Genomic DNA, 15,902 nt, shown 5'->3' with positions numbered 1-15,902 from the left:
AGCTAAACTTCATGCAAAATAACAAGAGTGAGTCAGAATTTAAACCCAACGGTACAGCTGCAAATGCAACACGCTCTTCTGCTTTTGATGGTGACTAAAACAAGTGGCCATGCCCACGGTCTGACAGATAACTGGTGTATAAAGTATAAAATTCTGGATAACAATTCCTCATACTTCCCGAAGTAGCCAACGTTATTGTGCATTTGGTGTATGCCAGGCATTGCGGCCAGCTGTTACTGCGGAGGTGAGTCATTGAATCCCTCTGACCTAGATGAGAAGACCAGAGTATAAGTGTGCTTCTGATTCCCTTTAGTACAAGCCGTGGCAGAGATCTGAACCTAGTTGTAGATAGCTTTCACCTCAGAATTAAAGAGATCCGTCATATTTGAATAGGCTGGCTCTCCAGGAGGTAGGCAGAGGTTCTACAGATTGGTGCTTTTGTTCTTATGAGATTGAACTCCATTACATTCTTTTTTTTTCACTCCAGCTTTCCCTGGCTCAGAAAGACTAGTGAAATTGACCAGTTTTCTTGCTAGCGAAGGCCTAGTAGAAGGTAATATAACACAAAGAACTGAGGGCCAGCCAGTCAATACTTGCCCAAAGAGAATAGACTGGTTCTATTGAATCACATAATGATGCTTTCTTTAGATACTTGGCATTATTGTCAAATGATATTCTTGAAGTCAGTTGGATAAAGAATTTAGGGATGGGAAGAAAAATATTTTCCATGAACGAATGAAATGTCTGGCTTTCTCCAGTATTTTTTTTTTGAAGAAAAAAAAATCAGAGAAAGGAATGCTGATACAAACTTCAGTGAGAAAGCTGAATTGAGTCTATTTACTTTCGTGGACAAAAATATGATAGTAAGAAGGTATAAAATAACATGACAGAGGGTGAAGAGATGGCTTACTGGTTATAGAGGACAAATATTTCATTACTAGCACTCAAGTAGCAGCTCACAGCTCCCTGTAACTACATTTGCAGAAAATCCGAAGGCGTCTTTGGCTCCATGGGCACAAGGCATATATGTGGTGCACAGACACACATCCAAAAGAAAAATAACATAAAAATAAATAACAAAACCTTTTTAAATATGATAGAGTGGAACAGGATTCATAGCTGTAAATTACGATCAGAATACAAGATTAAGAATATGATTAATTGCGAAAAGTGACTGGCAAGTCGTAAAAATGGCATGTGCATTCCAGAGACATAGAAATGGTTTTCCTTTGGGTTAGTGTCTGCTTGGTCATTGCAATTCCAGAATAGATTTCCATGTGATGATGCTGGCATAAAAACATAAAGTACCATGAATTCAATTAAATTAGACTTGTGTGGCATTCGGTGTGCGTCTTAATAAAAGCAGTAAGTTTGACCCTGAGCATGGCAAATCAAAAAATCACTTACAGATTTGAGGCAAATTAATTGCTTTTTAAATCATGTGTTCTGTATTTTAGTGTCTTCTGACTATTTCATTTTAGGGATGCTTACATATCTTGAGCTGACTCTCAATAATAAGCACACTTATTGGTGTTCTTCACACTAGGGGGTATAGGCAACACGTACATGGCAGTGGCTTCTTCCCTCACTCAACAGTGGTTGAGTTCTCAACAGTGAAATGTTCTCACTTCACCAAGAAGCCAAAAGCCTGATGTTCTGTATGCTGTCATGAGACAACTTACTTCCCCCTGCTCTTTAAATACATACATACATACACACACACATGTATGTATGTATGTATGTATGTATGTATGTATGTATATGCATGCATAGTTAAGTTGGATTTGTCTTTACATAGATATCCTCTACATATAATTGTCAGTTACTCTAAAGTTTAATTTTCATCATAACAGAGTGGATGTAGGTCACCTCGTATTAAAGAAATCAACAACCAATCCCACAAAGCATAAGGTTTAATGTCATTCATTTGGTGATTTTTCAGAATCAAATGCAGTGCTACACTGCTCTAGTGTTGACATTTGCAGAGTATCATCCGTATTTATATAAGAAGAAATGAATAGCTTCAAATGCAACCTACTACTTAGACTAGTTGGCTAGTTAATAGTATGGTCAAATTTCTAACCAACCGGACTGCGTTTTTCAAGTCTCTGTTTTTAATGATCGCTAATGTACCTTTCTGTAGGGAGACGTTGTTTCTAGGAAGGATTATAGATTCTCCATAGCTGAAAGTAAGAGGAGACAATACAAACCTAAAAGTAATATTTTGTATTTTCATCTGGCCTATGACAGTGAATACTGATGATCTGGTCAGAGCTTACCACTTGAAATAAAAGGAATATCTACTGTTTTCCAAATCGAGAAAATTCATTTTACCTCCCAAACTTTCAGAATGTTTGACTTAATGTGGACTGGTGCTTTGTGGATTTTTCATGATCATGTGATTTCATTGCAAGATAATTAAAAATAACAGTTCCTCTATATGCCTCTATATTCAAAACCGGCTCAGAAATTTGAATGAAATGAAGTTTTTACATTCTTGTAACCTGTTCACTCAGTTCACCCCATGGCCCCATTATGATTCTGTACAAAACCTTCAAATCAAATATATGGCTGCAAAATTTTTCTATATACATATTAATGGGTAGTCAAAGAATTTTTGAGGGAGGGGACTGTTTTCCTTCATTTATGTAAAGGACGTTTCAACTGTTTGAGTAGGACTACCCCACATGGTTCAAGCTCCCATTTGTAGGATGCATTTTAGATGTAAGACGGCTGAAGTGGATGGCACATAGCAGAGGTCTGGAATTTTCCTCAGCAGTGGAGAGGCTAAAGAATTGATAGAATATGTTGAAGATTTCCAAGGTGTCTAGAATATAAGACAGGTGTCAAACCTGATGACCTGAGTTTGATCCCCAGACACACATGTTGAGAACAGACCTCTGACTTCGAGAAGTTGCACAGTTGACCTTCATCTCACAAGCTGAGGGAAATAGAATTTAAAAGCAAGACTATGTCCTGCTCAGGCATTGTCTAAGGACTGCTTCCCTGCAGTGCATAGGAAAATCTGAAAGAATCTGGAGACCGAGAGAGGACAAGAGAGGAAAAAGCAAATTTGAGCAGGTCAAAGGCTGGAAGGAGCAACACCCATGAATGGTAATTTAAACACATCTATCCATGTTTAAGAAGCGGGGAGAATCTGGGTCATGTGTCATGTACTGGTGGTTTCTGGGACAGATTTTGTGGCAGACATATTAACTTCCTTAGAATATTGTACAGTTCAGCACCTAACTGATCAGCAAATGATGGTAATAAAAATAAAGCGAAAAAGGTGGCAGTGCCAATTCATGAAGGTTAACAAACTCTAAGGCTGTGTTTTATATCATTAGGGAAAGATTACCCCAATATGGAGGTTTATAAATCAACTAAATTATTAAAAAAAAACACCTTTCCCAGGGAAATATCAGTGTGTCCATCTAGACACAGGAGTTAATATTGGCATGCACCAAAACCCTGCAAAAGCTGTATCATTAAAACTCTTTAAAGACTAATATTTTATCTTGAAGGTCAAACTTGGAGCTAGTCAGTGTACTGAAGATTCTATGTAGTCTTTCTGGAAGCTAAGTTCAAACCCCACCATTCCACCACACTTGGGATTATGGACCAAACCCTGAGCGTCTCATGAGATACAGTTCTAAATTTTGAGAAATTACTGAGACCGGGCCTTACATGGATATCTTAAAGGCACAGTGGAGAGATGAAAGAGAAAGATGGAGGGAAGGAGGGAGGGAGGGGAAGGGAGGGAGGGAGGGAGAGAAAGAATGAGAAAAATTATGTCCATGTGTTCTTTACATTTCTAATTATTAATAAAAATGTAATAGTTTGCATGCGTCATTTGGAAATATAATTTGAAACTCTTGCTGTGAATATAATTCATCTTATCCAACTGCACCTCCGCTTATTATCTTCTACTTGCCAATATGCTATCACTTTGCGATAGTTAATGACAGTTTATGACAAAGGCATCATCTTCCTCATAGATGTACCTCCTTTATTCCTGTGGGTATACTGTTAGTATAGTGTCTTACTAAATAGGATATAAGTATATAGGATGTGGTCTTTGAGTTTCTAAATAGCAAGATCATTCTTCTCTGTTTTTTTTTTCCGGAGCTGGGGACCGAACCCAGGGCCTTGCGCTTCCTAGGCACGCGCTCTACCACTGAGCTAAATCCCCAACCCCGATCATTCTTCTCTGAATCTAACAGTTGGAATAATCTAATCCTGTAGAAAGTAGGCCATAAGTGAATATGCTGTGTACACAGATTTTTAGTATTTTAGAAAATAGAGTTCCTTTTTCTAAGATTGCAGTCTATTTTTAGAAAGGCTCTACAGTCCCCCTAGAGCCCAAAACAGTGAATGATGACCTTAATAAATTCTACTGAATGAATGGTTCTTATTGGCTGAGAGCCCTTGTACAGTGAAGTTTGTAATTCTTGTCAAAAATAACCAAGTTTAGCAATTTCGGTATTTTATAGAAAGTCTCAAAGTAGCATAAATTGATGAGTAACACTGGCTTCCACAGTTAACTATCCAGTTGAGGTCTTGGGTTTGTGATGGTGGTTAACTTATGTTTCATAGTTTTTAATCATATTTCCTGATTAATTTGTTCTATGTCAAATGCATCAGTGGTGAAATGATCAAGTATAAGCGACAGGAATTCTGGAAGACTTTTGGAAGTCTAACTTGAATCAAATGTAAGTTATATGAGTAGATGCACTATCTTGAGTATCCATCAAAAAGTACAGATAAATATGCATGAGGAATACTTAAATAGAAGGAACAAGAATTCTCAAAGATAATGTTAACAGAGGTTAATAGTGGGAGGATATGAACACTCTACAAACTGCTTCCCTGGTGGCATGTTTTTGTGTGAAAAGTTTTTCCTTTTTCCACTTACATTACAGCACAAGTACACGTTATATTACAATGAACTAACTCAGATAAACACAATAGGTTTTCTTTTAAAATAAGCCTTTACTGAATATATCAACAAGGTACTGTATAGTGTAGAGTGAAGTTTGTAGTTAACAAAGTGTGCAACATGGTAGGTCTCCGAGGATGCATGACACAGAATCTTCCAGCCCCCTTGCAGTCCCTTTTCAGAGAAACACACTAAACACAAACCAGAATTAAATCAACATATGATTCAAACAGTAACAGATCGTCAAAGTTACTGGTTCAGTAAATATCATCCTAGGAGTGTATACAGTGGTGGCACCTCACTTTTCCCATAACTGGTTACAAATCTCACATCCCACAGACACCTTTACAAACACCCCCATGTATGTGTATGCGTGGATTTGCATGTATTATATTAATTTTAAAATATCTGTTGCAATGGCCTTGGTTTGTGCTCTTCTGGTGGATGTGCAGCTAGAAAACCAAATGCTATAACAGAACACTCTGGTTTGCTAAAACAGTATTATACTGAGTACAAAACGTTTTCCCCACAATCAGTGAACAGCATCCCTGTTGCCAACAATTCCTTCAATCCCTCTGATAAAACTGGAAAAGGGTGAAGATACAGCTTCCTATCATTTCTTACTTCAACTTTAAAAGAAGCAAAGTTTGACAAGACTAAGAATTGAGAGTCGTTTTGTGTAAATATTATTTTTGGGTAGGGCACTGTTCCATTTTGCTTTCCTATTCACTTGGAAAAAGCAAGTTACGAGCTGATATGTTCTCCTCAAGTTCTAAAGCAACGTCTAATATTCTGTTTTGGTAGGTCAGAGATAAATGATATAAACAAAGACATCAATGGAAATTAACCACTTCACTGTTTAAAGCCGCAGGGATGATGCAGCTGAAGTATGCTGATCCAGTGTGGCACCTGCCTCAAAAAAAACAAAAAACAAAAAACAAAAAACAAAAAAAACAATGGTGCCTTGTGTTTGGAATAGATGGTCCCCTCACATGAAGATCTATGTTTTCTCAAGGGGAGAAGGAAATTCTGGCTGTGCACCATGCTTAAGACCAATATGACCTCCATTATTAAAAAACCAAAGGTGTAATATTAGCTATGCCATTAATACATCTTTATCTAAGGGTTGATATTACAGATTCTGTTTTACTCTTGAGAGAAAATGTCTAATATTGTATCAACAAACATCTGGAAAATTACAAATAGCATTATTTCTCACAAGGGAGGATTTTTCCACTTGTATCAAAATTAAGTAGGGAACACTCTTGTCATGTCTGTCTGTGATTGACCCATGTGTTGTACTACCTGTCCAATGCATATGGCAGTGTTTAAGTGAAACCCAGGACCTCTCTAGGGTCAAATGCATCTCTACAAGCAAGGGGGTATGGGTGACCACCTTCTGTTTAACTATCAGTAATATCTGTGTGGCTAGGATTTGCTTTCTCTTTTGCAATGTCCTGTGCAAGTATAGTTAGTCTGCAGACAGCGGGTAGACAATATATGGGATCAACTCAACTTTGACACTTGACTAATCACCCCAAAATAAATAATGAAGCCGAGAGAGGATCAAAACCAGAGGAGAGGGAACTGCAGAATGCAGTCTCCCAATTAAAGATTCCAGTCAAAATGCCATCCAGTAAGGATTGCTGGCCATTTGTTTTTCAAATTTTCATATGCTAGTATAGATTTCATGAGGTGATTTTTAAACCAATGTAGGCGAGTCCCTCAGGCACAGTACTATGGATGTGATCAGATGGGCATCTGATTTTCGTGGTAGACATCCTTTCCGTGTTGTTCATGAGATCAAAATAAAGATTCTCTTTTCAGAAACGCCTTCTACCAGAGCAGTTTTGAGAGCACCCTAAAGGTTTCACATGACTGGCTCTCCCCCCCGGTACCACTTTGACTCCCAATACTGTTGTGGATGCCATTCAATATTGTAGGAACCTCTCCACTCTTGTTCCTCTTGGGACAAAGAAAAGACATTTCCACAGTCCCAAATCCAACTGGGAGTTAAATACACAATACCAAGAGACAGTAATGGTTTTCTTTTATAACAAAATAAAAATCCTCAAAAGAGTCAAAGTACCTTTATATTGTTCAGCACACAGTTTTACCTACATAGTGAGAGGCAAGAGGACATTGAAAGGGAAACATCCAGCTAACGGACAGAGCCCCATGTTACTGTCCTGGTTTTAAATGATGTAACGCTACACTGATCACTGTTCCAGATGGTCTGATCCCTTTACTGTGTGAACCTACTTTTGCAGAAACCAACAGCCCAAACTCTTGAGCTAATAGACTAAAGTGGAAACCCGAGTCATTTTAGAATTAATTAAATTAATTCGTAACTATGTTCAGCTCTACTGACTGCACAGTTTCAATGCTTGTGTCTACAACATTATCGCTGCAGTTACAGCTTTCTGCCTATTCTGAGGGATGAGGGAGATTAAAACATATGTCAGGGTATATTATTAAAGAAAATAAAGCTCTCACTATAAAGAAAAGCTTGCATAGCATTGTATACCTAAATTTTACAAGAAGACACATCACAGTTTTATTTTGCTGAGAGAGAGAGAGAGAGAGAGAGAGAGAGAGAGAGAGAGAGAATGGCATTGATTTCATGAGTCTCTAAGGTGGAGGATGATTGTCAAGGAGCAGAGAATGAAATACATAAAAGTGGGTTTGAAAAAAAAATCCCCAAGGGTGAATTTTTTTAGACAGTACATGAGGTCTATAGCCCTTCTACACCTATGTGATGACAAGAATTAGGGTAAATTATGCCTGTTTCCTGAAAATGGAGTTGGTTGAAAAATATCTAGAATCAACCATGAATACACCTCTCTCCTACCATGCCCTCTGCTTTTGGCCCTTGTCTGCCATGATTTGGGGAAACTTTCATTCTCTGAGTTACTCGTTTTTACTGGTAGTCTTTTACCATATGGTTGATTATTGTTCTGAAATTACCAAATTAGAGGAGGATCCACAATCTAAAAGAAACAAATGGAATTTCTGTTTGGAACAGGAGCAAAGTTCATTCAAAATGAAAACACAGTATTGCTTTTAACAGTACTCATTGTTTTGGCCAGCTTGGGTGCCTTCACAGAATCATTGGCAATGAATGGTAATATGGAATTTACTATGCAAAAATACACAGGAATATTTGTGCAACCAAAACTTGCATCCATATTTTTCTTTGAAATACCCAGCAAGGGGCAGGGGGGAGATGGCATATACAACTTAATTACAAAAAAAATATATGCAAGATGATCGGAAGACAAGAATTTGAGGGAGAATACAGGTATTAATTCAAGCTATTTCAACATGGTACTAACAAAGTCTGTTGACACAGTGAAAGAGAACCACAAATATTTTTGCCTAAATGTTCTTAGTACTTTTGAAATCAACACATTACCATAATAGATTCTGAACACTGCTCCTTTGTTGGTCTAAATATCATGTTGATATAGCTTTAGTGAATATACCCAAATAATTTTCATTATCAAAAATAATTCCATTCAATATAATTTTCCCATTATTTTTATTAGCCTCTTCTAAAAAATTATTCTAGAATATAACTCTGTTGGGTAAGATTCAACCTGCCATGTGATTTGAACAGTGACAGTTTTGAGGGGAATTTTCTTGCTAGAATTGATGATACTGGTCTCTGAAGAAAACTAGAAGGAGATTCAGGTTTCCAATCTGTTATCGCATAAGGCCAGGGAAGCCTGAAGAGTGATTTTCAAGTTCACAGTCAGAAAGCCAACCTTGGGGCTTTAAGTACATTTCAAATCCCGCAGTTTCCTTGATTTGGTCAAGTAGGCCTAACTTATCTCATGGGAACTGGCTTCATCTCGATATTCTCTTTATTTCCTGCACTCAGTCAAACTGGAATAACTACCTTGATTATTACATTATAGATTTTTTCCACAAAGTGTTTCATTCAAGAGGTATAGAAAATATAGAAATAACTAGGCCATTCTTTCTTCACTCAAACTCTCCCTCTTACTCTGGTGAGCCCATCTGACATTATCCTTTCACATGACTATCCGCTCTAGAAAAGGAATTTATTCTGACAGCCTCAACAGCGAAGTGGTTAATATGCATCATAAGGATGAATCACTTGTTCTTCTGCCTTGGCATTGGGTTCTCATTGTACAACCCCGTACAGTACTTCAGCAACATTTTTTTTTAATTTTAAAAAGCAAAGAGTTACAAAACTGTAATTAACTTGAAATAGAAAAGATAGCACTTTTTTTTTAAATCCCATTATATAGTACACCGTATAAATTACAGAGTATTCAAATGCACAAATGCATCTGGGTAACATTTATCAAATGTAATTTGCATGTCTTTGTGTGCACACGTGTGTGTGTTCTTGAGAGTTCGGTTGTCCACCTTTCTAACGCTGGACCTCTAGGCTGTTACGTGTGACAATGCTCCAGATCTGGCACACTGCTGTTGCAGTATCTCATGTTGTTGGGGATGTGGCAGTCTGTGTAATTAATGCCCCCATTTGGGGTATAAATGGGCTGCAGTCTGAAATCTCCTTTAAGGAGCTGATCGTTATTTAAAGAGACAATCTGAAAACTTGTTTCTGTCATCTCCAAGATGGAGTTGTCCTTTTTGGTACCTGCCTCACAATAGTCATCTTTCCGTCGGCCCCGGTTGTATTTCCACTTCTGGGAGGTGTAGCGTCCCTTTTTGTGCATGTGCCAGCAAAAGACACTGAGCAAGACCACGAGCACAAAAATCACCGCACCCCCGATCAAGCCCGCGAGCAGAAAAGGGGACCCCATGGTGTGGGAAGTTGTTTGCTCATGGCTAGACGCAGTGTTGCTGCCATTGTTCAAATAAGAGGCGTGGGTGGTGGCCTCAGAACAGATGGTATCTTCCACAGTGCGGTAGTTGAACGCGTCCAGTGGCACTAAACAAATCCTGTACGTGGATCTGGGCTCTAAATTAACCAAGCTCAGGTGCTGCTTCTCACCGCTGACAATGCGTTCCTGAACGATTCCCCCTACGAGACTGTGGCCCATTTTCACCCACGTCAGTTTGTAGGCCATCACCGTAAAGAGAGACAGCCAGCTGACTTGAATTGAAGTATCATTAACGAAGTGGATGGAAAGTTGGATCCTTTCAGAAATAGGTGGGGTCGCTCTTTCTCTGCCATCCCAGTCCGGGATGGTGGGAAGTTTGGATGGGGCGGGAGCTGGAGGCACCGAGCCTCTGCTGGGGCTTGGAACAGAGACAGTGGGAGACTGAGTTGTTGGAGACACTGTACTGGGAGCTGGGGTAAAGACAGGTAGGCCGGGAGTCGTGGTGGGACAAGACAAGAGATTCATATTCAACTCCCTGACAGCCATCCCCCGGACTTGCTCGGGACCTTGGCACATGAAACCACGCACATTGAGAGAAGAAGGGATATATTTGAGCCATTCGGTGACCCATTTGATGCTGCAGTCGCAAAACCAAGGGTTATTCCGAGCGGTGAGTTGTTTCAGGTTGGAGAGATGATCGAAGACTCCTTGAGTTAACATTCGTAGCTGGTTATTGGATATATCGAGCCTTTCCAGCTTACGGAGGTTTGCGAAGGCTGTCAATGGGATATGGTTTATCTGGTTATCCTGTAAGTAGAGCCTGATCAGATGCGTACCTGGGAGGTCGGGAGGCGGGTGGGAGAGCGAGTTCCGGACTATGGAAAATTCCTTGAGCTTGGTGAGATGGCTGAAGGTACCGTCAGCAATGCCCTTGTTGGTCAGAAGATTCCCATCCACGATCAGACGCTCCAAGCTTGTGAGGTTCTGAAAGGCCATGTCTGAAATGACCGCGATTCGGTTTTCATCCACTCTCAGCTCTTGCAAGTCTACGGGGAGCCCAACAGGCACGCTACTCAGGTGATTCTTTGATAAAAACAACAGTTTGAGGCTTATTGCCTCCCGGAAGGCCCCGTCTTCCACTCCCACTGTAGATATGGAGTTGTCATCTAGGTGTAGTTCTTCCAGCTTGAGGAGCTGAGCAAGAGCAGCCCGCGAGATGGTCTGAATGTTGTTTTCCTGCAGATGGAGAACTCTGACATTCTTGGGGAGGTTCATGGGGAATTCATCCAGTTGGTTGCCGTAAAGGTAGACCGTGTGCACTGACTGTACGTTGTGCAGCTCTGCAGGAAATCCAGCATTATTAATTTGGTTGTTGTGGAGGTAGAGTACGGTTACGCCCTCCGGGATCCCAAGAGGCACTGAGGTCAAGCTTCTCTCATTACAGTAGACAAAGTTCCTGTCACATCGACACACACTAGGGCAGGCCAGGAGTTTTGACACATGTGAGTACAGTCCCAGGGACATGATGAGCCAAAATTTTAGAACAAAAGTCCCATGGCTGGGCCACTTTGCAGTCTGCAGGCCCATTTCTGAAGAAAAGAAATAAAATACTATGTGATATGGGGGGGAAAAATCAAAAACAAAAGCGCAACAAACAATAGCAAAAACCAGAAAGCAAAATCCAAATGACTGGACCAGGTTCTGTCAAAGTCTATCACTTCTGTTAGAGGAAATGATCCAAGGGACAATGGTAAAACAATCTTTCTGATGTTTTCAGTCTGATCTCCCTAGGTTGCCCTCATGAAGTGGTCCTCCTTGTGCAAAACGACTCAACAGGAAGAATTTTCAACACAAGCAAAGCGTGATGCCAAGTACTGTCAAGAGAAGTCCAGCCAGGCAGGCAAATCTTCCTTCTTCTATAATGAGTCAGGCCAGGGTAGAGCAGCCTAGGAATTTCTTGGTTAAGCAGAGTCAGTAATCTGTTGTAGAAAAGAAAACAGAAGAGTCAGTAAGTTGTTGTAAAGGAAGAAGCACTTGCTACATCTAAGCCCTGGAGCAAAACGATGACGGAGGTACTAGGAGCCAGGTTGGCATGAGGTGGCATTTTTTTTTTTATTAACTTGAGTATTTCTTATATACATTTCAAGCGTTATTCCCTTTCCCGGTTTCCGGACAAACATCCCCCTCCCCCCTCCCCTTCCTTATGGGTGTTCCCCTCCCAACCCTCCCCCCATTGCCGCCCTCCCCCCACATTTTAAGTGAAAACAGTTTAGTTTGAAAGTTTAAGAGTGAATGGAATTGTTGTGGGGAGGGCAGTAATGGGGGAGGATGGGGAGGGGAAAACCCATATAGAAGGGGAGGAGGAGGGGTTAGGGGGATGTTGGCCTGGAAACCGGGAAAGGGAATAATAACACTTGAAATGTAAATAAGAAATACCCAATTTAATAAAGATGAAAAAAAAGAAATAAATGTTTATTGTAAAAAATCTTCCAAAGGAGATGGGACTGAAACAATGGGGAGATCATTGAAAAATCCTAGGGAAAGTTTATAACCCAATCAGTATTTCCTGATATCTATCTGCATATACTGAAAGGCAGGTGCAAATGACACATTGTTGGATATGTGGTGTCTGTAATGATTAGTTGAAAGCTCTACTGTTTTAGATGGTGGTCTGGAAATGACAGGAAGCCCTACAGAATTATCAATGCAAAACAGGTACTAAGCCATTTTAAAATGCATCCTTCTTAAGAAATTCTCCCAAATATGTTGTATTACTAAATATAGTTAACATGTAATATTTACGATATGGTAAGAGAACTGAAAATCTCTTAGTTTCTATCTCCTGCAAAATGTATTTCCACATTCTGGTACAAAATAGTGTTTGTGCCTAGTGGAGAATTCCAGAGGATGCACTATAAAGGTCAGGGGGGAAGGTAAGAAGAGAATAAGGGTACATGAGACAAATTCTTCCACTTTTTCCTATGAACACACACACACACACACACACACACACACACGTACAGGGAATAATTATCTCCCTTTATGATAGTTAACATCATAACTACACACAACTAGTATCACTAAAAACATCACATATTTTTCATCTGATAACTGGTAGAAACATAGCTCAAGAAGGAAGGCAAAGAAATCTCTTTTCTACACCCCACACCCCACACACACCATTTTCTCCCTGTAGAATAGTTTAAACGTGTTACTCAGGAGATTAACTAAACAGCAGTACCAGGCAAATTTCTACTTAGACATTCCCTCCCTTGGAATCTCTAGCTATAAAAAAAGATAGGCAATTGTGATTGTCCTATGTGTTGCCAGTCTCAAAAATGAGAATGAATTTTGCTTCGATGTGACCACCTTCCAGTGGGAGAGCACTTCTTGCCTTTACAGAAGGACTTTTACCAATTTTGGAAGGAGAGAAGCTGCAATTAAGACAGTCAGTGTAACCCATGGATAGCACTCATGCCTTCTTTGCTCCACAATGTTTTTCATCTGTTTTTAGATAGAGAGGGAAAGAAGTTAATTGAAAGGTGCCAGATTTGATTTCCCTGCAAAGTAACCTAACATGATAGGACATGACTGGCTGTAAGGTCCTCAATTCTCACCAACAGGGAGATTGGAAGAACTGGTATCCACAGCAAAGAGGCTCTGCTCGAAACTATTTCCTTAGCTCTCTTTATACTTAAAATTTATAATTTGAAAGTAAAAAGGAGTACTGTCAGTGTTATCTAAGTGTTAAATGCAGTATACACTTATTCTGAAATTTAAAGATGAAAACAAACTTTATAAAAACAAGCAAACAAATAAAGACATCAGAAAAGGCCTTGGAACACAAATTTATTAGAACTTTATAATATATAATTAATTATTAGAACGTAAAACTCCTTGGAACCTTTGAAGCAAGAAGGATGTTTTCAGAAGGGTTATGATTCCTTTTCCAAACAAAACCTATCTTAATTAAATAGCAGGCTGTTGAGGTTGTAGAGAGGGCTAGAATGGTAAAATCCTCAAAGCACATGCACAAGAACTCGGTTTTGGATCCCCAGAATCTATGTAAAATGCTGGTAGATCATTAAACAACTATAGTCCCAACACGGCTGCTGTGGAGACTGGAGGAAGCCTGAAGTTTGCTGGCCAGTCACTGGCAATGAGTCGCAGAACGATCTCAGTGAGAACAAGAAGAGTGTCTCAAGAGAACAAGAAGAATGTTTGAAAAAGATTCAGAATTTCAACTTTTGGCTTCTACACATACATATATGCATGCAAAAGTATATGTACACACAGGCAAACACAAGTAGACACATTAACAAGTAAATACATACACACAAAATATAACTATTCACAAGTATGTTTAGTCACTGACTCTGAGACATTCCTTTCAGAAGAAAATCTCTCTATATGCTTAAAGATTATATAAATCACACACACACACACACACACACACACACACACACACACACACACACACACAAACACCCTTGATGCCATACTTAGCACAACTTGAAAATAGTCTTAGTGATTCCTTATTACCTTTTACTCTAGTGGTTTTCTCAGCAGCATGAGTCTGACATGGGTTGTTGGTAGGAAGGAAGAATCTCGGGGAATAAAATGTTCATGTGAGGAAAAGCTTAGGGTATGTTCATTAAAGTTGGGCAAACAGTCCCCTAAGCACCAAGGTGCCTTAATTGTTTTAAAATATTAAATATAAGAAAAATGTGACAGCATGTCATATATCTCTTCAGAGAAGAAAGGCAGAAAATATACTAAACACCTTTTTTCCAGAAAACAACCTCAAGTCAAATTTTCCATGTAAATGTTATATTCTAGGCATGAAAGTCCAATGAATACACGGCCATTCTGTTTTCAATAGAATTTTTTTTTTTTTACCTCAGCGATTAGCACAAAAGTCCAGTAGCGATTTACAGGTTCATGTGTGGTCAGAAGAGCACAGTTTCATAAAGTAGAAAAAAATTATTTGTTATATAAGTTTAGAAAACAATGTCTGAGTTAGTGTTTGTGTATGTGCATATGGTATGTGTGCATATCTTTACATTTGCATGCATATTCTAAATATGTATGTGAATTTAGTTGACAAGTACTAATTCATGTAAAGACCCAATTTTAAAGTCGCTTGAACTTAGAGCTTGATCCTTGCCAGCTTGGTCTTGGCCCTGCCTCCTGTGCACTTCGAGTCTAGGGTGGGCTGCCATAGTCATCTGACAGTTATATGAGTGCCCTGTATTCAAAATCAGGTTGTCCCACTTAAGTGACAAATCCATTAATAGTAAGCTATCCTTCCAACACAAATTTCTCATTCAACCAATATTTGTCGAATAGAATGAGAACCCAGCTGTGAGAGGAGGTGGTCCAACTTTGGCTGTATGTGACACGAGTTAATGAATAATACAGCTTGAGGTCACTTAAGACTTGAGACTGATATTCTACTGTGTATTCGGCATTAAACAAGAACACACCGATAGAACAACAAACCTTAGTGGTTATGAATTTTCCATATGGTTAGCTTTTACAGCCTAAGCCACTGCATAGTTTTAATCTGAAGTCATGTATTCTTGCAAGCTCCCAGTGTAGAACAATGCATCTACATAGTTTGCTGAAAACAACAAATTCAGATGTTCAATCTTCTAAAATGAATATCTACCATAAATGTTGAATACAGGGTTTATGGATATTGGTTGACAAATAATGACATTTATAGGACTGTTTTCTGAGTCAGTTGAGATCATTTGATGCCAATGACTTAATCTCTTATAAAACACTGTTAAAGATATTTATTAATGTTTCTCATTCTTTCCACAAGTGATGCTTTCTGTCCTGCTCAATAAAAACAAAGCAAAGCCCTTTGTTTGGAACAGACACACACAGACACAAGGTCATACAACAGACACACACCGAGAGACAGATACAGACAGACACAGGAAACAGATGCACAAGACAGCCTTCAGGCAGGCACCGATTCAGATTTATGCAACAGATGGACAGATAGACAGACGGAAGACACGGGCAAGGAACATGAAGTAAGAAAATTCAAATATGGATTCATTCATGGCTAAATAAATCGAAAAGGAAGAGTTTTTATTTACTTCATTAATATACCATGTATGAATTATTGG

General features: G+C 39.2%; 1 protein-coding gene across 3 annotated transcripts in view; it reads right to left on the bottom strand.

Moving 5' to 3' along the window:
• Positions 1-4,972: 4,972 nt before the first annotated feature.
• Flrt2 (fibronectin leucine rich transmembrane protein 2) overlaps positions 4,973-15,902 on the bottom strand; it is a 95,136-nt gene continuing 84,206 nt past the window's right edge. For 2 of the 3 annotated variants that reach the window (XM_039112060.2, XM_063261758.1), the window contains one exon: positions 4,973-11,738. In XM_039112060.2, coding sequence (XP_038967988.1) covers positions 9,364-11,346 — 1,983 coding nt within the window. In that variant the 5' untranslated portion in view covers positions 11,347-11,738 and the 3' untranslated portion in view covers positions 4,973-9,363. The remainder of the gene's footprint in view (positions 11,739-15,902) is intronic. The other variant, NM_001106750.1, reaches the window with a different exon arrangement.

Source organism: Rattus norvegicus, chromosome 6, assembly GCF_036323735.1.
Source record: "Rattus norvegicus strain BN/NHsdMcwi chromosome 6, GRCr8, whole genome shotgun sequence".
Taxonomy (NCBI): domain Eukaryota; kingdom Metazoa; phylum Chordata; class Mammalia; order Rodentia; family Muridae; genus Rattus; species Rattus norvegicus.
The sequence above is the reverse complement of the archived record's forward strand: the minus strand, read 5'-3'. Positions and strand labels throughout refer to the sequence as shown.